Source organism: Lutra lutra, chromosome 15, assembly GCF_902655055.1.
Source record: "Lutra lutra chromosome 15, mLutLut1.2, whole genome shotgun sequence".
Lineage (NCBI taxonomy): Eukaryota > Metazoa > Chordata > Mammalia > Carnivora > Mustelidae > Lutra > Lutra lutra.
The window spans coordinates 44,604,815-44,629,183 of NC_062292.1; the positions used below are offsets into that span (position 1 = coordinate 44,604,815).

A 24,369-nucleotide genomic window follows, 5' to 3' on the forward strand; every position below is an offset into this window, starting at 1 on the left:
CACAAGCAGGGGGAGTGGCAGGAGGAGGGAGAGGGAGAAGCAGACTCTCCACTGAGCAGGGAGCCCGATGACTCGGGGACTAGGGTCCCAGAACCCTGGGATCAGGATGCTTGACCGACCTAGCCCCCCAGGTGCCCCCCAGTGGTCTTTACGGGCAGAGCCAGACTGCAGTTGTCTAAGACCCCCGGTGGAGAGGACTGGGTGACTCCGGTGGGGAGGTCTTTGAGGCTACTTGCTGCGTCCTCCTCCGTCCGCTCCAGAGTCCCCTTTCTCCCTGCTTCTCTCCTCCCCTGGCCTTCCTAGCAAGTGTGTTTCTGCAAGGAATGAAGTTGAAAATGGAATACTTCCGCTAGAAAAGCCCCGCGAGCCCCGGTCTCCTGCTCCCAAGTGTTGCGGTCTCCTCCGGTGTACTCTGGAACGGTTTGTACCAGCCAAGGAGGGCTCCCAGCCGGTGGGCCAGGCTCTGCGCTCCGGCACAGACAGGCTGACATGGATGGACGGGCGGTTCTTTCTGCCTCTTCCTACATCCCCCACACACCGGCAGACTCTAAAAGCCTCTGGGCCAGGCCTGTTTCAGTGTGGGAGACATTAGAGAAGTAAATCATGCGGGCGTGTGCGTGCGTGTGTGTGTGTGTGATACAGTCTTGAACTTGAATTGGAAGTATCAGTATAAACTCGCAATGTGTTTACGTTTTAAAATTTTCCCCAGCTTTGTCCACTGGAAAGGCCTAAAACCAATGATGCACCCAGTAATGGGCACTCCTGAGGCAGATCTTATGGTCTCCAAAAACCTTACCCCACAAAAAGCAATCAGAGACCCTCAGAAGAGATAGCTCATTCCGAGTCGTGGCAGGAAACATACAAGATGAGCCTGGACATCTAATCAGGCCTGAAAACGAAAGAAGCTTTTGGGGACCAAATAAGATGGTGTGGAGAAAGGACTCGGAAACCGACTTGGAGAGGCTCCCCCCGGCCAACAGTAGGAGCAACACGGCCGTGCACAACAGCTGTGGGGGGCTGAAGGCCGGCAAACATGCTTAAACCCACGAATGAATAATGACACGAAGGGAACAGACCTCCCTGGCGGCATCCGGGAAGTTGGGGAATCGATTCGTTATTTTGAAAACTGGTAAATACAAGGGAGGAGTCAAGCACTTTTTGAAGAAATGTGATTTTCCACTGTCTGTGAAATAACGGGCATAAGTAAAGAAATCAGGGACTATGAACATCAAAAAAGAAAAGACAGCCAGACAGCCCGTGTTCCCTTCTGTGGAAGTACACACAGCTATTAGGTATTCTTTTTTTTTTTTTTAAGATTTTATTTATTTATTTGACAGGCAGAGATCACAAGTAGTCAGAGAGGCAGGCAGGGGGGGGGGGGAGTAGGCTCCCTGCTGAGCAGAGAGCCCAATGTGGGGCTCGATCCCAGGACCCTGAGATCATGACCTGAGCTAAAGGCAGAGGCTTAACCCACTGAGCCACCCAGGCACCCCCCTATTAGGTATTCTTACAAAAACAAACAAATCAGATCTGATCTGGTCTCTGACTTTACCAATTTACAGAAAATACAGGGGCAATAACATGTGACATGTCACTCTGGGAATGTAATCCACAAAATCCAGAGGATCTGTAGGAAAATAACCCGGTTTCTCTAACAATTGACAAGGAAAAAAAAAAGAAAACTTGGAGGTACCTGCGGATTATAAGAGATCTAGGAGACACATCAGCCAATTGGAACATCTGGAACTTATTTCGGTTCCAATTTAAGCAAAAACTCTACAAAATCATGAGACAGGGAAATGTGAACACTAGATATTTGATTACACTAAGAAATTATTTTCTTGGTCTGATTATAGTAATAGGATTATATTTTTTGTTTTAAAGTCCTTACCTTGGAGAAAAACATTTTTTTTTAATTTTAGAAGATTTTATTTATTTGACAGAGAGAGATACAGCAAGAGAGGGAACACAGCAGAGGAGTGGGAGAGGGAGAAGCAGGCTTCCCACTGAGCAGGGAGCCTGATATGGGGCTCCATCCCAGGACCCCGGGACCATGACCTGAGCTGAAGGCAGACACTTAACGACTGAGCCACCCACGCGCCCCCAAAACATTCTGATGTACTTTAGAATGAAGTATGAGTGAATGGAATGAAATCTGCTTCAAAATTATGTAGAAGTATACAGAGGTATTGTTAAATGAGTTAAATATTTAAAGGCCTGTGTCCTTTTGATGCGACAATCAAACACGCATCTAATCAAGCCTTTGGATCTTGTCACCAGCTCAGAGGGGAAAAAAGGAGAGAAAGAGGAACATCTTCAATAACACCGAGGATACAGTTACCCAACATAGAATGTGGACAACTCTGGCGGAAAACATGATGCTTTCTTCACAAATGCATGGCATAAAGAAAAAATTAAAAAGAGGGAAATTGTTACAGTTGAAAAGAAACCAGAGATACGGCTGCTAGACACACGTTTTCCAGTTTGGATCTCAATTTGAACAAACCAACGGGGAAACGCCATTTTTTGAGCAAATGGGGAAAATTATAGGTGGATTGGGTAATCAGTGATAATAAGGAATTGCTGTTTGTTGGCTATGTTCATAGTATTGTGAATTGCTAAAAAGTCCTACTTCTTAAAACACGGGGCGCCTGGGTGGCTCAGTGGGTTAAGCCACTGCCTTCGGCTCAGGTCATGGTCTCGGGGTCCTGGGATCGAGCCCCGCATCGGGCTCTCTGCTCCGCGGGGAGCCTGCTTCCCCCCCTCTCTCTGCCTGCCTCTCTGCCTGCTTGTGATCTCTCTCTCTCTCTCTCTGTGTCAAATAAATAAATAAAATATTAAAAAAAAAAAAAAAAACACATGCTGAAGGGGCACCTGGGTGACTCAGCGGGTTAAAGCCTCTGCCTTCAGCTCAGGTCATGATCCCAGGGTCCTGGGATCAAGCCCCGCATCGGGCTCTCTGCTCAGCAGGGAGCCTGCTTCCCTCTCTCTCTCTCTCTCTCTCTGCCTGCCTCTCTGCCTGCTTGTGATCTCTGTCAAATAAATAAATACAATCTTAAAAAGCAAAACAAACCACACGCTGAAGTATTTACAAGTGAAATGAAATTGTGTCTGCCGTATGCTTTAACACTACCTCCCCCTCAATGGGTTGGGGAGGGAGAGTAGATAAAATTAAAATGGCAGAATGCTAATAATTGTTAAAATTGGGTTCATTGGGGGCGCCTGGGTGGCTCAGTGGGTTAAGCCGCTGCCTTCGGCTCAGGTCATGATCCCAGGGTCCTGGGATCGAGCCCCGCATTGGGCTGTCTGCACAGCAGGGAGCCTGCTTCCCTTCCTCTCTCTCTGCCTGCCTCTCTGCCTACTTGTGATCTCTCTGTCAAATAAATAAATAAAATCTTCAATTTCTTTAAAAAAAAAAAAATTGGGTTCATTGTACCGGGCTCATTATTCATATATGTTTGAGATTTTCCAGAACACAAAGTTAAATATAGAATATTTTAAAGATTTTACTTATGTACTTGAGAGCAAGAGCACGGCTGGAGGCGGGGCAGAGGTAAGGAACTGAGGGACAAGCAGACTCCCCACTGGGCCCCAGGACCCTGAGAGCATGACCTGAGCTGAACTCAGACACCAACTGACTGAGCCACCAAGGTGCCCCCCCCTTTTTAAAGATTTTATTGATTTGATAGAGATCACAAGTAGGCAGAGAGGCAGGCTCCCCGCTGAGCAGAGAGCCCGATGTGGGGCTCAATCCCAGGACCCTAAGATCATGACCTGAGCTAAAGGAAGAGTCTTAACCCACTGAGCCACCCAGGTGCCCCGGTGCCCCCCCCCTTTTTACGATTTTAATTATTTAGGATAAAATATAGAACATCTTAAAAATAAAGCTAGTCCTTAAAAAAAAAAAAATGTAACCTCTGCACCCAGTGTAGGGCTCAAACTCCCGACCCTAAGATCAGGAGCCACGTGCTCTAACCACTGAGCCAGCCCGGTGCCCCGAACACAGATGCTCCTGCACACAGTGTTAACTACACTGAGGCGGTGTTAACTACACTGTTCCAGGAGGACTGGGAACAGGAAGGCCAGCCAAGTCTGGAAAGGTGAGAGAGATGGCGTGGCAGGGAAGACTCTGAATCCGCCCTCAGCCTGGCAGGAAGGGTGAAAGAGACAGGAACCAAGGCTCAGTGACGTTGAAATCCGAGCCCGCACGGGCCAGGTTCCTTCCTTCTTCCAATTGCTGCAGTTGATAGTGGGTGCTTGTTCCAACTTTTGGCCACATTATGAGCCCTTTGAGAAAGATAATGCCCCCACTCTCCTGCACTCCATGTTTTCCCTGCCCCCCACCCCCAAATTCCCAACAACTCTCCAATCCAAGGGGTAGCACATCTAAGTCCAAGCGCCAAACATAGGACGCGTACTGGTCTATGGCTCCATCTTCTGGTGACACTGGGAACTGAAGCTGCCCACACAGAATCCCTATTGAGAAGGAAGCTGAGGATAATTTGAGAGAGATCTGATCCTTCCCCCTCAGGAAAGATAAACACAGGCCAATGAAACATATAAGAAGCCTTTAATTTCATCACCATAAACATTATACTCTGATTGCTCACAAACAGTATAAAATATTTACTCCACTAAATAAATAAGACATAACATTATTGCAAACGGCACTTAAACCCCCCAGAGATAAGACCTCCTTAGCCCAGGCAGGGGGTACTCCTGAGTTTCCGTGCAAGATTCCCCAAGCACGGATATGCCCTGGGGGCTGAGACGGATAAAAGCTCGAGGAGCCACACTCTGTGCTTCGGGTCCTGGAACAGCCCCAGGGAGAGGGTTATGGAGTCAGTGGGGAAAGGGGGTGGAGGGGTGAGCAGCTCCTTCATCAGTCCAGCCCTGGAAAGAGCAGAGGGGAGTGGGGGTGGGGGGCGGGCTGGGCCAAGAGAGGAGGGGAGGCTAGGGGGTTTGCTGAGACCCGGAGCCCCACCTTCCACTCACCCCCAGCTCCCCCAGTCTTGGGTAACATGATTTGGGATATCAGCTGGGTAAGCAGAGCTTCCAAGCTCCTGGGTTAGGCAGTTTTAGGGCCAGACTGATCACCCAAGGGAAGATGATTCTGGCAATGCTCAGCCCGATAAACCAGCTGTCTCCCGGGGCCCACTGGGGATCTCACCTCTGAGACACCAAGATGGCAGAGCTGGGAATTGATTCCCCTCTACTTAGTTAAATAAATAAGTTAAATATTTAAAGGCCTGTGTCCCTATGATGGCACCATAGGGGCCAACAAGCCATGTCCTGATCAAATGTAGTTGTTGGGGGATGGGAGAAGGCAGTGCCATGCAGCCAGGCGGCTTCCTCTCTCCCCACAAATAACTTTCATAGTCTCAAATCCTGCAGAGGAGTTTCATACTAGAAACTTCCATGCAAGACAACATCAAAGGAATCTATGGGATAAGAGGGCTTGGAGATGAGAGACCAGGTGGTCGAGGTTACTGAGCTCTCCAAATCCCTTCTCTGGGTATGTCTTCACCAGGACACTAGCAGTTAACCCTGCCTGGGTCATCTCCCTGCAGAGTCCCGCATTCCAGTGCACGGAGCTAAGGAAATGCCCTACCCTTCTGGCCTCCCTGGAGAAATCCAGACTGAAGGCCGTTTGGACCAACAGTCAGCCAGCCCGGAAGACTGGAGAGAGAGAGAGAGAGAGAGAAAGAGAAAGAAGCCCCAGTCCCCTACCTGTGCAGCTCTGCACCTCATCGCCACGGGGTGGCAGCAGAGAGCCATACCACTTTGGCAGGGACTAACTGGAAGGCCCCCCCCAGGGGGCCACCTGGATCCACTGTGGGGGGTGGGGGAGGGGTTGGGACCCAGGGAGGCAGGGTCCTCAGTGGTGACCCTCAGTGGGTCACAGGGACTCTACACCGAGTATTTGGTCAAATCACTCTTGTCAAATACCACCTGTGTAGCAAAATAAATGGCCACAAAACCAAGGCCCGCAGCTGACACCATGTAGGCAGTGACAGACTGGCTGAGCTGAACAATGGAGCCCATAAACAGGGACGGGGCCACCTGCGACAGCAGGAAGGCACTGTCCAGGATGGCAAGGTCCAGGCAGATGCCCCGGCCCGGGATGACCCTGGTCTCAGGTGGCTCGCCCACCACCACCCGCGTGGAGATGTCGCAGGCAGAGGCCCCACAGAGCACAGGTGAAGAAGGGAGGAGGCCGCCGCCTCCAGCACCCACGTGTCCATTGGGGAAGGGAGATCCGGGCTTGGGGCCAGGTGGAAAGCTGGGCATCAGGCTGTCCTCACTGACACTGCTTCCGGCATCTCCTCGGTATTTGGGCAGGAAAACCTGGGGAGGAGGGGAACAGGAGAGGTAGGAATCCAAGCACAGGATCCCAGCTCTGAGAAGGGACCCCAGCATTCACACCAGAGGCTGGAAGAAGCCAGGCCACCAGCCTCAATGACAGTTGTGCAGCAGGCCAGACCCTCCTTCATCTGGGTCTAATGAAGACTCTCCTTCCAGGGCAGGGGATGGGGGGCACAGATCTGAATCCAGAAGTCTAGGTCTACTCTAGCCTCTCCTGGAACCAGTAAGGGGCAGACAAACTTCAATTGCAGGTCAGGAAGAGAATGGAACCCCAAGGTAGAGGGAAAAGACAGAATGAAGACAGGTGAGAAGAGAGATGTGTAAGAACAGAAGAACAAAATCCAAAAATGGGACCCCTGAGGGCCCAAATGCCCACACGGGGGGGGGGGGTTAACCCTCCTACTTTCTGCCCCTCACCACTCTGCCTTGGGACATACTCCTCAACCTCGCAGAGAGATGCTCTGCTCCCACTGGGGTCCCAGGCCGTACTGTGAGGCACATGGCCCGAGACTCAGGACATGGAAGGTCCAACAGACTCAGCCTGAAGGAAAAGAGGAACAAGAAGAATCTTCCAGACTTTTCAGCCTAGCTGGGCTAATGTTGAAGCCCTTCTTACTTATTTCTCACTGTGTGTCAGAACCCCCTACTTAAGGATAGGGCCAGAACTCATCCCCTATGTCCCTGTGCCCACTACCGCCTAACGTGGATGGGTTCTTGAGTCGGCTGCATTGAAGCTGGGACCCCTGGCAGAGCTCAAAAGGGAAGCAGACAGCTCTTGGGGTGGCCACAAGTAGGCAAGGCAAGTACAGACGGCGTACGTGGCCAAGTGTGCCATCAACTGCTTCTTGGAGTGGGCGTCCCGGGACCTGTCCTCCCCGCCTGCCACCCCCGGAAAGACCAGTGAGCCTGGAGCCTCAAGAGGCCCCAAGGCTAGACACACTCCGCGGTTCGAGGGGAGGACCAGCCCAAGCATATTCCCTGAGTGCACGTGCCCAAGCCTGGCCTCTGGACACCAGCCCCAAGCCCCCAGCCGGGGCAGCAGCAGAATGGGGGCCAATGAAGGTCATCCGTGTGCTGACAGAGGCCTCAGGGACCGGGCTACCCCAAGCAAAACCCTGGCCCCTCCGTCCACATGCCCCACCCCTGCAGCTGCCTAATCAATTAACCACCCTCCTAGTTAGCCATTTCTCCGCTACCTCATTCATGTCCTCCGGTGGACAAACTTCCTCCCTATGTTCTGGAAGCTCTAGGAGGGCAGGTCTGCATCTCCTCCCTCAGGACACCCCAACTTCTTACCCTCTGGGCAGAGTCCCTGAGGCCTGTGAAGGGGACAAAGGTGACCACACAGCTTTGGTCGAGAGGCTTCCCACAGAATGGGGCCCCTGGAGGGGCTGGCTGGCATGGGGCCAAGCAGGAAGGAGGCCCCCAACTTACAGTGGCTGGGTGAGCCGTGCCAGGTGCACCGGGCTCAGAGGCCCGCTGTCGGGGCGGGGCAGGGGACAGAGGCAAGGGTGTGAGGCAGGAAAAGAAAAGAGAGAATTAGGCAGAAAAATAAGATAAACCAGAAAGAGAAGGGGTAGTATGGACACTTCTCCCTCTTGGAGACCAAAGCAGGGCAGGGCCCATCACAGTGCCCCTCCCTGAATAAAGAGAGCCGTTGCCCAGGCCAGACCACCACCACTCAGGGCGGCTGAAGCCAGGAGCCCAGGAAGTCTTCTGATGAGCCCCCCCTACCCCACCTCTGCCTAGAACAACCCAGCCCAGACTGAGCACCTCCCTCCGCTAGCCCAATTCTTCTGGATCCCCAAAGAGGGAGTTAGCATTTCCTGCAATTATCCACTCAAGTGCTTTATAGTCCTGACACCAGGAAGTCATTCCCAGAATCTAATCTACACCCTCCTTCCGTGCAGCCCACGTCTCGGGCCCAGGGCTACACGGCTTCCTCTCCAGTCAAAGAAGGACTTTTCCTCACTCTCCAGCTCTCCGGCCGGACACTGGCCGGGCTCCTCTGGCTGCCCTCCGCCCCCGCCCCACCCAGCAGCCAGCGTGAGTACCTGCTTCTCCCGGTGGTAGAGGGAGGCCAGCGTGTAGGGCAGGATCTGCAGGGCGGAGAAGGTGAAGCCCGTAAGGGCAGCCGACGCGGTCACCACGGCCACGCTGCGTGACAGGCACATGGTGCCGGCAGCTACGGGGAAGGCCACCACACTGGCCAGATAGACGGCCCGGGTGCCGAATCGCTGCACCAGCCGGTCCATGACCAGAGAGAAGAGCAGGGAGACGGTGCACTGCAGAAACAGCCCCAGGCTGCCCATCCGGACCCCTGTTGGGTGGGGGGGGGGGGGGGAGGAAAGAAGTCGGCCCGAGCAGGAAGAGGCTGGTACAAACTGGGGAGGGCTCAGAACTGTGGCCAGGCCCGTTCCCCCGGCATCAGCCCACCCGACTGCCACCCGTGCAGTCTAGGTTCCTCCACGGCCGGTCGTCCAGCTAAGGGCAGGGGACCACGTCCTGAGGGTTGCTCCGGGCCTCAGCTAGTGCTCGGCTCTCTAAGACGGTACGAGGGAACCCAAAGACAGCTCTGCCCTTGGCTCCAGGACAGAGCTCGGGAACGCTGAGCTGAAGGTCTGGCCAGGGAAGGGGGAGAGTCAACAGGGGGAGCAGAGGGCACGCTGAAGTTGGGGCCAGGTGGACCTGAGACGCGGCCTGGTCTCCTCTGCCCCCTCTGTTCCTTAACTAAGCTGAGCCTTTTCTTCTGGCAAATGGAAGCAATGACTCTGAGCAAACTCTCCGTGGCCTGAGGCGCTGTGACCACAAGCCACTGTGGCGGCCTCGTGCACAGACAGGCCCGTTGTCCTGACCAGGAAATCGGGAACAATCAGGAACCCAGATGCACAGCGATGGGCTGGCTCAGACTGCACAGACTGCAGGCCTCCCCCGACACCAGGCTGTCCCCTGGAGTTGGAGGTGGGGGGGATCTCTCACAGCAGCCCCCTCCCCGCCCCCCGCTGCTGAGGACTTACCTTCATCATAGTGTCTCCGGGCCTCGGTGCCTGGCTCAGCCCGGGGCACGCCCTGGTACAGCCCCTCGCCCACAAAGTCCGTGTAGAACAGTGTGAAGGTCATGAAAGCCATCCAGCTGCACAGCTCGGCCACAAAGAGTCTGCGCAGGGTGCGAGGCACACGGCAGCAGAGCTGGTGCAGCCGGGGAAACAGGGCGCCCAGGCTCCGGAAGGCCAGGCGGGTGTGGCACGGGCAGCAGTGTGGCCCCGAGGGGACAGCCAGCCCTTCCGCCGGCTCAGCCGGACCCAGCGCGGCCTCCTCGGCCACAAACAGCGTGGCCGCCACGCAGGTGAGGAAGATGACAGTGAGCAGGCCGAAGAGGCACTCCTCCTGGGTGCCCAGGTAGGGGGCCAGGGCGCTGGCGTCCCAGTCGATTGCGGGCAGGAGGTAGCCCAGGCAGCCCCCAAGGCTGATCATGAAGGCGTAGACGGAGAAGGCCTGGCGACAGTGGTCTGGGTCTCGGAAGAGGTCGGAGAGCAGGGCCTCCAGAGGGGTGAAGCACACCTGGCCGCAGAAGTCCAGCAGCCCCACGCCCAGGATCAGCAGGGCCAGCTCCAGGGGCCTGGCGTCTGGGCACAGCAGCCCTGCCAGCCAGCCGGCCCTCGGGATAAGGAAGAGGCTCAGGAGGACGCCCAGGGACAGGGCCCATATGAAGGGCCTCCGGCGACCGTAGCGTCCACGCCAGTGGTCACTGGCCGAGCCTAGGAGTGGGACCGAGATGAGGCCCAGCACTGGACCAATGCCTGCAGGAAGGACACATTGTATGAGCCACAGGCTGGGGCCCTCGGGAGTGGTGGGGAAGGGGTGGCCCTCCTCCTGGAGGAGGACGGAAATGACCACCACACGCAGGGCCACTTCTTTGCTCGACATGGTATGGGGTATGTCACGCAGACTCTAGGTTAGCCCTTGCAGCCAGGACCACTAACGCCGCATCCTCAGATGGGCACAATGATAGACGGAACAACCAGTAAGTGAGCCTAGAGCACAGGGGCCGAGGGAGAGGTGGGGGGCACGAGGCAGGGTTTCAACAGGCAGTGTGACCCCACCCCCCGAGCCCGGCATCCTGGGAGCCACCCCAGGGTGACCTCTTGCCTTCTGTGGCTTTTGCAGAACACATCCGCAGTCGGGGCCCAGCCTGGGCCCTAGGGGATAAGAAAGAGCCTTGCTGGGAGACCCTGATCTTCCTAATCGGTAACTAGCCCTCCGGCCTGCCTAAGTCAACCAACTGCTCATCAGCCTCCATGACTGATGAAGCGGGGGACCCCAAAGGCTATTGCAAGGATTAAATGAGTAACAGATAGAAAGGGCTGAACTAAGGGAAGGGCCGTGTCTGCTACGTGCCAGGCATTGTGTAGGGGTCTGGGGTATTGAGGGGACCACGGAATGTCCCTGTGCTCTTTTCCTACTGGGCACCCACTGCCCCACCCCTGCCCACGGTCACCCATCCACCCAGCAGGGCCCAACCTGCTGCCTCCACTGGCTCTTCCTGAGCCAGCAGCCGCCTCTCCCTCTTTGGACAGAAGCACCGTCACCCTGCCTCCTGGGTGTCATGGACCTGCAGCGGGACGCAAGGAGGCTGTGCAACACTCACCGAGCACCATGGTCATGAACTTCTCCTCGACCCCCACCTCCAGCAGCAAGGGTGGCACATAGGTGATGCCAGCGGCCAGGCACACTTCCAGGCCGAAGGTCAGCAGGTTGACCAGCAGGAGCTGGGCCTTCCGGTGCCGCAGCAGGTGGCCGGCCCACAGCCTCTGGACCATGGCGGGCTTCATGCACTCCCTGGCTGCCGTGGCTCGGCCCTGCTCCCGACGCCCAGGCCTCTCCTCCTTGCTGCCACTGAGTGCCCCGGCCTCTTCCAGGAGCCCATTTCTGCCAGCCTTCTGTGCAGGTCCGGCTTCTCAGGCCACGCTACACGCCTGTGGGCGCGGGGAGCCTCGGTGGGGACATAGCTCATCCCTCAGATCCTGGAAGGACAGTAACAGTCAAACCCAGAGTGTGCAATCCTGGGAACCAGGCCTCTGGGATTTGCTCTGAGTTCTCTGAATCCTGTTCACTCCCAGGCTGACAACGGAGTGGAGTGGCCGTGCCACCCCCGCTGCCAATCAGGAAATGCATGTTAATATTAGCCTAAGGCTGACATAACTAATAAGGTAAATATCATTTTTAAACCTCAGCACACTCCAGAGCCAAACAGATGTCCATTTTTCTCTGTTTTGGACTATCTTTGCCATTGCCCTTGCCTGCCGTACGGAAAAAAGAAAAAAAAAAAATCAGACCACTTGAATTCCCAGTTCCCCAGGCCCTGTTATCAAGGTGCCTCTGGAGACCCTCTGCCCAGCCTGTGTGTTTGCTCTTCTCTCTCCACTTCCCAAAGCTGGGCTGGTCAACTCCCCTCTGTTAGGAGCAGCACTTCCTATCCCGAGCTGCTGGCCACAAGCCACCCTGGCCCCCAAGAACGAGGACAAGGGGGTGGGGACGGCGGGGAGGCTGCGGTTTGTTGGGTTGAGTTTTAACCTGTCATTGAAACCACTTAAAGAGGGCGCCCCTGGAGGAACCTTGGCCTGCAAACCTCTCCCTGCAGTCTCTCTGTAGAACGTTCCCACGTGTACTGCCCAACTGTCATGGGACAGTGGGGCCTGCTCCCAGTTCCCCACCTCACGGGGGCATCGAACGGCACCAGCCCGTATTGACACCAGTGACCGGGAGCTGCTGGAAGGCCCCACCACTTTCCGGGCAGCCTTTCTCTGCTCCCCAAATGGCTCCATTCTTGGCAGAGATGTCCCCACGGCCCTCCCTGCTAGGCCTGCCTCCTGGGCAGAGAGACCCCATTGGGGCAGCCACGCCACACTGTGCCCCCCAGGCCCAGGCAATCGGCCTCCAGCTCTTGCTTCCTGACAACAGGACCCAATGCAGTCTGCTCTGTTTAGGGGTGACCACGAAAGAGGGAAAATCAAGTCAGCCACAAAGAGGAGTAGAGAAGGTGGGTCTTCCTGAGAAAAATCCCCTAACTTGTCATTCATTCCTCCCAAAGAGGTGCGGACAGAGCTTCATGCCACTCCCAGTGGGAGTCTAGATGCCCTCCCCTTCCTCACCGATTCACCCCCACAAAGGCCCAGGAATAGCACTGGGTCGACAGCCCCAAGGGCCCCTCGCCCGCAGTGGTCTGGTTCTCTCTCCACTACAAAGTTCTCTCTCTCTCTGGGCGCTACAAAGCCTGTGGTAGGTGCTCTCTGAGATATGCCACAGGGAAATCAGGTGGCTGCCAATCCAGGGAAGATGTGTCCTTCCCACAACTGCTTTCCAAGCCCTAGTAGACCAGAAAGGAAAGCCAGGCAACTTGTGGCCTCTTCCCCAAAGCTCTGCTCAGACCCTGACGATCCACTTTGGGAAGGGGCATGCACTCCTATGGGGGTGGCATGGGGAGGAGTGTAAAATAGGGGGTGGCATGGCTGGGAGGGGGCCACACATCAGTCCCCGCTGGGCAGTTCTGAGCCAAGCCCCTCCCCTGCCGCAGCATCCCTGGGGAAGCCAGGAGCCTGCACACAGACCAAGATAGGGAGCTATACTCTCCAACCTGGAGGGTGGGGTTCTGGGTCAAAAGGCTTCCAGCCCGTTCTACAACCCGCCCCCAGTCTGGGCAGGCCCTGGACATTCACCTGCTGTTGGGTCCTCCCTGAGCAAACAGACTGTCAGACCCAGACTCACCCACAACCTGCCCACAATCCCAAGCTCTCATTGCTCCCTGTGGTTGCAAGTAAATTGCAGCCCTGCGACAAAACACCAGGCACCCCACCTGCCTCCTTCCCTCCCTAAGCCAGCCCCTTGCTCCCTGGAAGACGCAGGACACCCTTCTTAGCCCACAAGAGAGAAAGACAAAAAGACGAAAGAGGGTGAAGAGAGGAATTTCCCTTCATCCTCCTTCAGTCCGGATAGCTCGGGAGGGGCCTCCCCGTCCCTACTTTCTCCTGCCCCTTCCCCGCTGCTGCACCAGGTTGGGGGGGGCAGGTGAAGAATTCATTGAAAGGAATTGGGTAGGAGGTGGGCCGGCTCAAAGCCCAGCGAGCGCCTCTCTCCGTTCTTAGGTTGCTAAGCCCATCCTCGATCTTTTGACTTCAACTGTGCCCCAAGGTCCAGGGCACTCTTGCCCCACCTAGACTAGAGTTCATTCTTTCCAGCCCAGAACTGCCTAAGGAATTCCAAGCCCATAAAACTATTCTCCCTTCCAAAGATCCCCCTCCTGGACGTTCCCCAGAGCCCCAGTTTCACGCCACGGCATCCCCACTCCAGGGTCCTCAGGGTGGAGGGCACCACAAAGGACTCCCTCAGTGCTAGCCGGCTACCAGCTACCTGCCGTCCCTCCAGGGCGGGAGCACAGAAGCCCAGGTTCACAGCGGTGGGGAGGCAAGGGGTTCCCTGCCACTTTCCCACTTTCTTGGCCACCACTCCCTCCTGCAGCCCGAGGGCACGCTGCCCAGCAAAGCTTCTAAGTGACCGATGACTGTCAGCCCCTGTTTGGGGCACCCCCTGTCTTCCTCAGGAGTGCAGGCACGGAGACCGAACTCAATTCTCCCCAGTACCCTGCCTGGCCCACTGCTCCTGGAGCACTGGGCCCATCTGGCAAACGGAAGATCCACCGGAAGAGCCGGCCTCCTCCGGAGACTCACCTGGTAGGGAGGGAGCAGGAAGAGGAGAGCAGCGGGGTACAGAGAGGGGATTGTGGCCTGACCTCCGGAGAGGAGCAGCAGCCTTCCGGGGAGGATGAGTCCCTCTCAAGTTCTAGGTATCTGTCCTCTAATGACTTGACAGCAAGAAGGCTGGGAGAAGCCCAAGACCTCCAGGAACCTCCATGGAGCTCTGCCCCAGGCCATCTTTCCTCATCCCTGGGGGAGCAGAACGTAAGCCCGCTGGCCTGGTCAGTGAGCCCAGTCCCGGAGCAGGAGCCCTATGGGCAACCTTCCTAGCTCCCGAGCACCTGGGAAACGTTTCCCCAAAGAAGGCACAGCAGAAAGCAGTGTCGGGGTCGGGGCTGGGCAGTGGGAGAGATAGGAAAGACCGAAGGGCCCCTCCACCCCCACCCCCACGAGGGAAACCCTGGCCAGACCCCCAGAAGGGGCAACTCCTGAAGTTTCAAACGTGGTGAGGGGACCCACAGCCCACTGAGCAGGAAGCCCCATGCTGGGTTCGGCCACAGGCGAGTGTGGGGAAATGAAACTGAGCAGCGAGAACAAACTTGGCCTGAACTTTCGCCAAAATTCAAAAGACAGAGTGAAGGCGGTGGGAGGAAAGGCGAGAGCCCACTTCTGGTGGCTCCCTGCGGGAAGGGAGGGTCAGAGGGACGCATAAAGAGGCCTTTGAGGGCTTTCAAAGGGGCTCCTGCCCCCCTCGCGCCCTAGGTGGGGCTGGGGGAGCAGATTCCCTGCGCTGACGGACAGAGGCCAGAGGAGCCGGGGCTGCAGCCCGCCGCGGGCCAGTGTCAGGCCACAATTCTATGGGCTCTTTATGCAGAAACCAGCGTTCCCCACCCGCCCAGGCACATCAAACAGCTCGGCCCCCATCCACCCTGACCCCAGCAGCTCGGCGACCCTGTGTCCTCCCGCCACACTCATAAAGCCGCCCGGCTTTCTCACACGCTCCTCTACCCCTCACAGCCCCCAGGCGGCCCCTCCCGTGGAGAAGGAAACGGGGTGGGCTGGGCTCCCTCCAGGAATAATGACTCGGCTGCAGGAAGGGGGTGGGGCCACTCCTGGCCAGTCTCCCCCACACAGGAAGGGGGGGACCCCCATTCCTCCACACCGAACTGGATCCTAGGATCTCATTCCAAACTGAGCTCTCTCAGTTCTCTCAGCCCTCTAGGTTGGGGGCACGGAGGAGGACTGGGGCGTTCACCAGCCCTGCATCCCCGGGACCCAACCCCTTGCCTCAGCCCCAGGGGACCAATGTCCTTGGCCTTTACTGGTAAAACCTAGCACACTCCCGAAATGAGCTCTGCCCTCCTGGGGCCCAGTGCCGCCCCAGAAAGAGGCCGTGCTGGCCAGCCAGGGGCCCTGCAAATGAGCATCCTTTGAGGCACCAGCTCTCACTACAGCCCCGGGCCGGGCCGGGGGCTCTGGGAATTGCTACCTGGGCAGCTGGGGGAAGAGCGGCACACAGGACACAGCGCCTGGGGCGTGCCTTCAGACACACATTAGGTCTTGGATTCTCGGGCTCAAACTTCACAGGAAGGGCGGGTCCGCTCTCCTCCACCCCCCCCCTCCAAAAAAAGAGCCCAGGCCTGGGCTTCGCAGGGCGCCCCCAGCCACCTGACCGCCCAGCTCGGGATGCAACCTCTCCACCTCGGGATGCAACCTCTCCACCTCGAGGGAATGGGCAGAAAGGAGGAGGGGGAGGGCTGGAGCGAGGAGAGGAGGGCCCCACCCGTAGCCCAGACTGGCTCCCCAGCTCTGGTCTCCCCCAGGGCCTAGGGGCCAGGGATTTGGAGATGGCCCTGCTGCGCTGCCTTTTCTTTGCTCGGACTGGAAGCCTTCTGCTTAGCAGCTTGTCAGAGAGAGCGAGGGGGCTGCAGGCCGGGACACAAAGGGGGATTAGGGAGAAACCTCTCGGCCTGCAGAGTAATCCATCAAACTCTCTCCCGGCTGCCAGCACTGGCCCCTTCCCACTCAATTCCCCTTCCAGCTGCCGCAGGCCCCCCACCCCCTCCGGCTCCAGAGCCCTGTCACTTCGGGCAGCACAGAGAATCCCAGGCCCTGGGGGGGCAGAGGGGGCACAGCGCAGACACTGGGAAAGGAGCAACAGCCCCCTCCCCCCACTCACCCCCAATGTGTGAAAACCCAACAGGTGGCAGTGGCTTGGAGGAAAGTTGCTTTTGTTGCCCTGTCTGCGAGCCCCAGTCCAGCTTCTGAAAGGAAACAAATGCGAAGAGGTTGGGGGAAGGGGAGGGGAAAGGACCGGCGGGCAGGGAGTCCCCCGAGCCCACTCTCTTCTCCCCTCCCCTCTGCAACCCAGTGACAGGAGTTCTGGGGCTGCTCTGACCCTCGCCTTGGCCAGTCAGTCCTGGCCAGCCTAAGTGGAGGTGAAGCACCTTCCCAAGGGGTCACCTGGCAATCCCGCAGTGACCTTCTGCACAGACACACATCTGGCTCCAGGCAGAGACCTCCCAATCAGACTTCCTTTCGGACAAGTGGCAGCCAAGGGTCATACTAGGTCACTGTGACCAAGTGCCCTCCGACCCCAGGTGACCAGTTACTCTTCACCCTCGAGCTCTCTTCTACCCCCCGGGAGGGGCCCCGGTCTTTGAACCCTGGGGGGGTTCGGCAGGGTGCCCCTGCTGCTGGCAGCCTGATCTGGGTGTGCACGCCAGCTCCCCCACTCACATGACCTGGGTAGTGGCCCTCCGGACCCCGCATGAGGTGGGGACCATGTGTACACGCATTTGCAGGGCGAGGACACGGAGACGAATGCCATCCCCCTCGCAGAGACAGCTCGTGGAAGTTCTGGCGGGCCTCCGCAGCCGGGACACCGGGCAGAGGACTCTCACCGCCAAGGGGGAGCAGCGGGAGCAGCGGCTGTCAGAGCGGGATGGACTAGCAGCCCTTCTTCTCAGGTAGCATTCCCCTCTCACCCACGTGCTGCCCACACCGCCCCGCCGGACGCCGCCACTCACACCCCTTTTGGCCCCCAGAGGCAGAGGAATGACAGGAATGCAAATGCCTCCCCAGGTGCTGGCCCCGACAGGTGAGGAGAGGTCACTGTAGCAGACCTGGCGGGTGGTGGCTGAGAAGGAGATGGAGGGTGGAGTCAAGCTTCCCGGGTTATGGGACGAGGGTGGATCCCGGTGTTGGCTCACAGGGACAGGAATCACAGTGGCTGACAGCCGCTGTCCGGAGGTGTCTGGCGCGTGCTGGATACCTGACATGCCTTTTCCCTCTAATTCCAAGCATTCGAAAATGCTGGCAAGTGCTCTGAACTGGGAACCAGGACAGAATAGTCCAATTTCAGCAGCTTTTGCTGCTGTATAGCCTGGACAAGCCATTTTACACACACACACACACACACACACACACACACACACACACACACACACCAGGGACTCACAGGTGTAAAATGAGAATGAGTCTATATACGGTCTAAGGTTCTTTACAACTGAAAGGCTAAGTGATCTCGGGCCCACCCCCCGCCCATCCCACTCCCTGCGCAAGCCTTGGGTATGGTGCTCTCCCTCGGGTAAGTGCTCACTTGCCAAGGCCACATGGCACTGGGGAGGGGGCTTTCCCAGCCTTCCATGGTAGAGAGGCCCCCAGGTGGAGAGTGCCAGCAGTTAGCGGCCACCCAAGACTGAGCCAAGTAACCAAGACATCTGGGGGCAGAGTTGCCCTCTTCCCTACTCCCTCCCAGAGCTGGACTCCAATTGCCTGGCAGAAATTGGTAAATTCTTTCTCTACTTGGGCCACAAGAAATGCTTTCCTACAACATGGAGTAAAGGTACCAAGAAATCCTCTGGTCCAGGGTGGGGAGAACGGGGAGCTTGGCACAGTCTCCAGGCCGCTAGGAAGTTCTCTGCCTCTGATGCCTTCTCAGTTCCTAGGGCCCCTGTGAAGTGAAACTTGAACAGCCTCCCTCCTAGTGAATGTGAACTTTGCCAGCCAGCCAGCCAGACCGGGCAGCTCTCCTCATCCTGCACAGCCAACCCTTGCCCCCGCCCTGCAGACTGACCTCCCTCAGGAGGTGCAAGCACGCAGAAAAGACGCAGGGGATAGAGGGTCTGGACAGACCTACGGAGGAGCAGAACCCCAGACTGGGAGGACCAGGATGCTGGTCCTAGCTCTGCGATGTCCCATCTCTAAGGTCTCAAGTTCAACGGTCTCGGGCCCTTTCAGCCCTGATACCCTACAGCCTGTGACCAGTCCTATTTATCATCAGAAGGCTCTGGGCCAGAGCCAGCCCTATGGAAATGTGTTCTCAAAACCCTAGTCACTCAGTAGTGAGCAGGGTGCAGGGGGTTTCCAAAAAGGACTCTTTTATTAAAGAGTCCTAGTTTGCCCACGCTTGAAGGAAGTATACCTCAGTGCATGCAACCTAAGCTCCCCCAAAGGAACGTCAAAGAGCACAAAAATTAACTGGCTCACTCGTTCACCCACCCACCCATCCAACGCTCACTGAGATCCAATTACGGGCAAGCCCACCATGAAGGTGCGGGGGATACAGAGACCACCGCCTGCAGCCCCCTTTGGGAATGCTAAGACCCAAGTCCCTAGAGTTGGGGGCCCATGGTGTAGGGCATGACCGGTTCTCCCAGGGCTTCCTGGAGGAAGAAGCCATGTTGCAGAGCCTTGAGCAGGTCAGACCTATGCAGAAAAGGGCAGATACCTGCAAAACACAGCCACTGGAGACTGGTACTTCTACACACACCGACCTCTCCTTTTGGCCCCTCCCCGGTGAGGCATGGTGGAAAGAACACCAGACCCAAAATCGTGGCAATGGGTTTCGATCTCAGATCTGGACCAAGATGGGGGAATGTATCAGCCCCAGGGCTGATTTTCCTTCCAACGTATGGCCATACGCCAGTTACTTCCCCCTGACACGTCCTCATTCACCTGACTCCTGTCCAGCTCAAGTCCCGTATAGCCTCTAGGGCTGGAACCCAAGCCGTCAAGGATCCCCTCTTTCAGGGGCACCTGGGTGGTTCAATCCATCAAGTGTCTGCCTACAGCTCAGGTCATGGTCCCAGAGTCTTGGGACCAAGCCCTGCATCCAGTTCCTTGCTCCTTGGGGAGCCTGCTTCCTCTCCCTGCCGCTCCCCCTGCTTGTGCTCTCGCTCTCTCTCTCTCTCTGTGAAATAAACAACTAGATACAATCTTAAAACAAAACAAAACAAAAAGGGATCCCCTCTTTCCTCCAAAACTTATTGTGCTTAACAAGCAGCTCTCAGGGTTAGATGCTGCTAGTGGTCCTTCCGGTCTCCTTCCCTACCCTCTGCCCCATCAGCCCTTCAGCTCCTGGAAAGCAAGGACCACAGTCCCCGTCCAGGACCTAGAAGGAAGAGTCCTCAACAGAAGGCCTTTAAGTGAGGCTGAATCAGGATTCCTGTCTGCTGCAACATGAACGGCCTGCCAGGGATTCAGGCAGGGCCACGCTTGAGGTATCTGGGCGCCGGCTCTTCGCAGGACAGGAGCCAGGAGCAGGAAGCTAGATTGTCACATCCCTAGGGATGGGCTGTGTGGTTCCAGCTCGGAAACTACTTATGCCAGCTCAAAGGATATTCGAGATTAGAGGCTGGAGTGAGAGGTAACAAAGAGCATTGGGGAAGGAGGGAATTGTCTCTGGCTCCTGAGGGCAAGGATCCCGCTGGGCATTGGGTCTGGCCTGAAACTGGTGACCGAGGGACTATGGGACTACGGGCCATGGGACCAGGAGCTGCTCTCCAACCCTTTCTTGCTGGCTCATCCCAGCTTCCCGGAGAGAGTGATCTCCAGAATCAACAAAGAAGGGGAAGGGAACAAACACGTACTGAGCCCCTGACCTGTGCAGGCCCTCTGCAAAACATGCCTATCTCATGTAATCCCCAGGGTAACATTGCGCAGTGAATATTATCCTCGCCATTTTATAGACACGGACGCCACGGCCAATAGGTGAGGCAGGCCCATCTCCAACATCAGAAGCAAGAAGACCTACAAGTCATTCGGGGGCAGTGGCAAAACTGTGGACTTCCTCCCATGGAGGAGGAAACATAGACCTCATAGTAGGAAAAGGGATTAAATAGGAAGTTCTGGCCAGATGTCAGGACCACCCCGTGACAGCTCGGTCAGCTCCTGCCCCCCAGCAGGGACACTTAATACACTAGACAAAGCTCCACACTCCAGCTCTAATGCTGGGAGTCAAGTGGCATCAGTGATCGTGATGCTGGGCCTGGCACCAACTGGTCCAGCCTCTGTCCTTGCTGCGCAGCAAACAGGGCCACTGACTATTCAAAGAAAGGCAAGCTGGGTTTTTCTTCTGGCCATCAGAGAGCAAAGGGCTTGGGGGCCGGGTGCGGGGGGGGGGGGGGGGAACAGAGTAGAACCCCATCTTCAGTATGCCCCCTCCTCCTCATATGGTTTCCCTAAAAATCACAGCAAATAACCGTTCTGCAGAGGAGGCTCTTAATCTTTCAAGATACATATTCACCTCTATTATCTCCTGGTACTCTCACCCACCTTGAGGAGTTAGGCAGGGCTGGAGTTTCTGGACTGATTAAAAAACAAGTCACGCACAGTACTGATGGAGAACAGGCCAGGATGTCCAGTCCTGGTGTGTTCTTTGCACTAGACCACAAGTTCAACAGCAAGTAGGTCATTCACAGTTTACATATAATTATATATGGTCTCACTCCCCTGCTCAGAAACTCCGGTTTCTAAGCATAAACCACAAATATTGCCTCCACTGTCACCTGGTAACAACAGCTGACATTGATCAGGCTCTGTTACACCCCCTGCCGTGCTCAGAGCTCCTGCAGCCCTCAGAATCCGGTGACTCGATGCCTTATAGAGGAGGAACGGGAAGCACAGAATAGTGAAATAACTTGCACAAGAGGAAACGGGGTTGAAATCCGGGCACCTGGGTGCTGGAGGCCAGTCTCTTCACTAGTTATACAGACTCCCCGAGGTCGGGGAGACCTTGCTCCCAAAGAAACAAGAGCAGAACCCAAGCATGGAATCCCAGGTTGGGTGCTGCTGTCCATTCGGTCCTGGGTAATAGACACAGTAAGTACTAGCTAACGTTTATTGACCACTTACTATTACCTAAGGCACAAAGTCCAGTGCTCTGTATGCATGATTTAATAAAGCTCTACATTTTTCCTATTTTATATATTACAGACCATTAGCTACTCACATTTAAGAAACAAAAAAAAGCTACAGGGCACCGGCCTGGCTCAGTCCGAAGAGCGTGCAACTCTTGATCTCGGGGTCCCGAGTTTGAGCCCCAAATTGGGTGTAGAGCTTACCTAAATAAACTTAAAAAAAAAAAGCTGCAAAGTATTGTCATTATTATTATCAGCCCCATTTTGCAGCCAGGGATATGGAGGCTTTGAAGATGTTAAGTAACTCACCCAATGTTTCCATAGCCAAGAGAGCAGCCAAGGTAGAAAGCCTGTCTTTCTGACAATCTAGGTTCTTACCCATAATGCTGTGTTGTGGGGTTCTAATGGTCCAAATGATGGTACTTAATTTCACCTTCAGCGTCCTCAGACCATCCCCATGTTTCTGCCTTATCCCTCCAGAGCCCTGCTCAGGCTGCGAGAGGGGTCTCCACACCAACCCACCACCACCTGGTGGCCTGGAAGGATGCGGGTGGGCCACCAAGAATCAGGAGCGGCTCTTTCTCCTCCTCCTTCGGGATAACCGAGAGCCAGGAGAGGCAGGGAAGTTCACCACAAGCTCCATGAGGAAATAGGAAAACTTCCCCTCACACACCCCACACACGTACTCTAATTGGGGCCTGTATGTCCACAGCTGTATATTCAGCCACAGCTGTATTTTCCTCTTCAGACTCATCCTGCTGACTCAAACTCCATTTTTCTGAGCACCTTTAGAAAAACAGAGTCCTGGCTCCATGACAGGCCTGGGGGGAGGAGATAAGGGAGGAATGAGGGGATGGGACCCATCCAACAGAAGGGCCTGTGACCTCAAATACCGCAGCACTCACTCCCTAGGAGAAGCTGGACTGTACATTTCCCCGGGGCTTCCCTTCCTGCCTGTCCCTCCCGGGCCCTCCCTTCCCCACCCCCAAGGCCAGTCTGCTCCCCAAGCCTTGGGCAGGTGAGCCCCACACCAAGGCTACTTGTTCTGAAAGGAGATCTGCTAGGTGCATCAGGAAAGGCGGCCAGAGGCCCCCAGGGCCTCACCCCCAGCCCCGAGCAAGGCTTCCAGGAGCAGTAGTGAAGGTGGCCCTGGGCCTGGGTGCCCGGGCTGTGCTCCGCGGCAGACTGCAGGGCAGCAAAACAGCAGCTGGGCTATTCTTAGTGTCCGCTCCACTGGGATCAGGTCCGTGTAACAGCTGAAGGGCAAGTCCTCACCAGGTACCCACCATGCCAAACCCCTCCCAACCCCAACTCTGGCCCCTGGAGAAAGGAGGAAGCGGGGTGGCACGAGCAGCCCAGGGGGAGGAGGAAAAGCTGAGCAAGTCAAGAGTGTCTGTGAGGAAGATGGAAGCTGATTCAGAGGTCAAGGGCAAAAGCAAGTCACGGGGGGTTCCTGCGCTTCAGGGGAACAAAAGACTAGGTGAAGGGCTGGCTCGCACTCAGGAGAAACGCCGCAGGTCCCCCGGAGCTCCTCCAGCAGGCCATGCCTCTGCCTAAGCCCAGAGTCCTGAGAAGCCAGAGCGGATGCCCAGGTACCATCTCATCACACCTGTTTGCTGATTTCAGCATTGTCACCGTCCCTACCGGAGGCCCCCTGGGGACGCGGAGAAAAGGGCATCTCCTTTTCCTCCCTCCCGCCCCCGCAAGGATGACCGAGGCTGCGGGGCAGGGGGCAGAGGAACCCACACACCCACACACTCCAGCCTCAACTCTCTGCCCAGAGCCCGGCCCCAAGACTAACGTCCGAGATCGCTCGGTCACCTCTCCTCCCTTCTCAACCCCCGCACCTCAGCCCAAGCAAGCTGGCCCGAGCCCGGGGACCCCACGGCATCCCGGCCTCCGGCCCCTTTCCCGGCTCCCCAGTCCCGGACTGTGCGCGCCGCGGTGACTCATTCCGTCCCTTTCCGGCGAAGCCGCGACAAGAGAAGAAAATAAATGCAACTTTCCAAAGAAAACTCTGACGCTGGAGCTGCAACAGGAGCGAGCGGCCGGTCCGCCCGCCGTCCGCCCGGTCCGGGGCTCCCAGGAGGGCCCGCTCCCCGCCCACCCGCCGCCGGGCCCGGGACAGCGGGGGACCCGGCGCTCCAGCCCAACCCGCCCCCCGCGGAGGAAAGCCCTGCTCCGCGGGGACCGAGCGGCAGGGCAGAAGGGACGCGCCCGGGGCCCGCCACCTCCCCCAGGAGTAGCGCGGGGCGCGGAACACGCCACCCCGCGGAGCTCCGCCGCGCGGCCCCGCTCCCTCTCCCGCGCCTGGGGGTCCCCTCCCCCGGGAGAAGAGGGGGCGCGCGCCTACCTGACCGAGGTGTACGGCTGTCACCCGGGGCCGGCGCGCACGAGCTTGTCCCTCCCGCCTCCCCCCAACGCGCGCCAGCCGGCCGCTTTTAAATCTCCAGGTTGCTCGGCGGGGGGAGAGAGCATGCGCGCTAGGGCTGCGGGAGGGGGAGGGGCGAGGCGAGGCCAGGCGAGGCGAGGCGAGGCGAGGCGGGTCGGGGGTGGGGGGTGCGGGAGGGGTGGGAAGGGGTGGGGCTGGTCCCGGGGGAAGAAAGCGGGAGGTCTCGGAGCGGTCTTTGTAGCCGCGACCGAGACGGGCAGCCCCCGCGTGGCTCCCCGCCTGCCCTGTCATTACCTAGGGCCGTGCACCGCCCCCTCGCCGCTCGCCACCAAAACATTTAGGTAAAGACTGCCCGGCTCCGCGGGGCACCTCCCCTCCCCGGAGCCAGTCTGCCACCATTACCCGCACGTGCTATTCCGGCCGTCCGCCGGTCCGCGGGCGGAGCTGCACCCCACCCAGCCGGGACCAGCCGTTCGAAGGAGATGGCACCCTCTTCCCCCAGTCGCTCTTCCTGCCATTCGCCACCCTCTGAAGCAGAAAGCGCTTCCTAACTCAGTCCTCAGTCCCTCTGTTTGAAGTTAAGAGCCGAATTTCAATTTGGTGTCCCCTGAAAGATGTGACTGGGGGAGAGGAGTGAGGAGCTGAAGTGAAATGTCCCCTTTGTCGGCTGTTGAGCAAGTTCCCAACAGATCCCGTGTTTCCAGAAGGCCTTTGACAAGAGCAGAACAATGCAGGTGGGAGACAGAGAACTGGAGGCCCAGGCTGGCCTTGGGGTGGG

At 57.1% G+C, this 24,369-nt stretch overlaps 1 protein-coding gene across 4 annotated transcripts; it reads right to left on the reverse strand.

Moving 5' to 3' along the window:
• Positions 1–4,551: 4,551 nt before the first annotated feature.
• On the reverse strand, positions 4,552–23,663 carry SLC45A3 (solute carrier family 45 member 3). 4 transcript variants are annotated; one of them, XM_047704921.1, is made up of 6 exons: positions 23,553–23,632; positions 21,886–22,020; positions 11,015–11,390; positions 9,384–10,166; positions 8,421–8,686; positions 4,552–6,348 (listed from the first exon to the last, which is right to left on the reverse strand). In XM_047704921.1, exons 3-6 carry the CDS (start codon positions 11,196–11,198, stop codon positions 5,911–5,913), a joined length of 1,671 nt encoding a protein of 556 aa, XP_047560877.1. In that variant the 5' UTR covers positions 11,199–11,390; positions 21,886–22,020; positions 23,553–23,632; the 3' UTR covers positions 4,552–5,910. The 4 variants fall into 4 exon arrangements, with proteins under 4 accessions (XP_047560877.1, XP_047560875.1, XP_047560878.1 ...); XM_047704919.1 differs by lacking the exon at positions 21,886–22,020 and having other exon boundaries at positions 23,553–23,663; XM_047704922.1 differs by lacking the exons at positions 21,886–22,020; positions 23,553–23,632 and adding an exon at positions 16,237–16,321.
• Between the last annotated feature and the right edge of the window lie 706 nt (positions 23,664–24,369).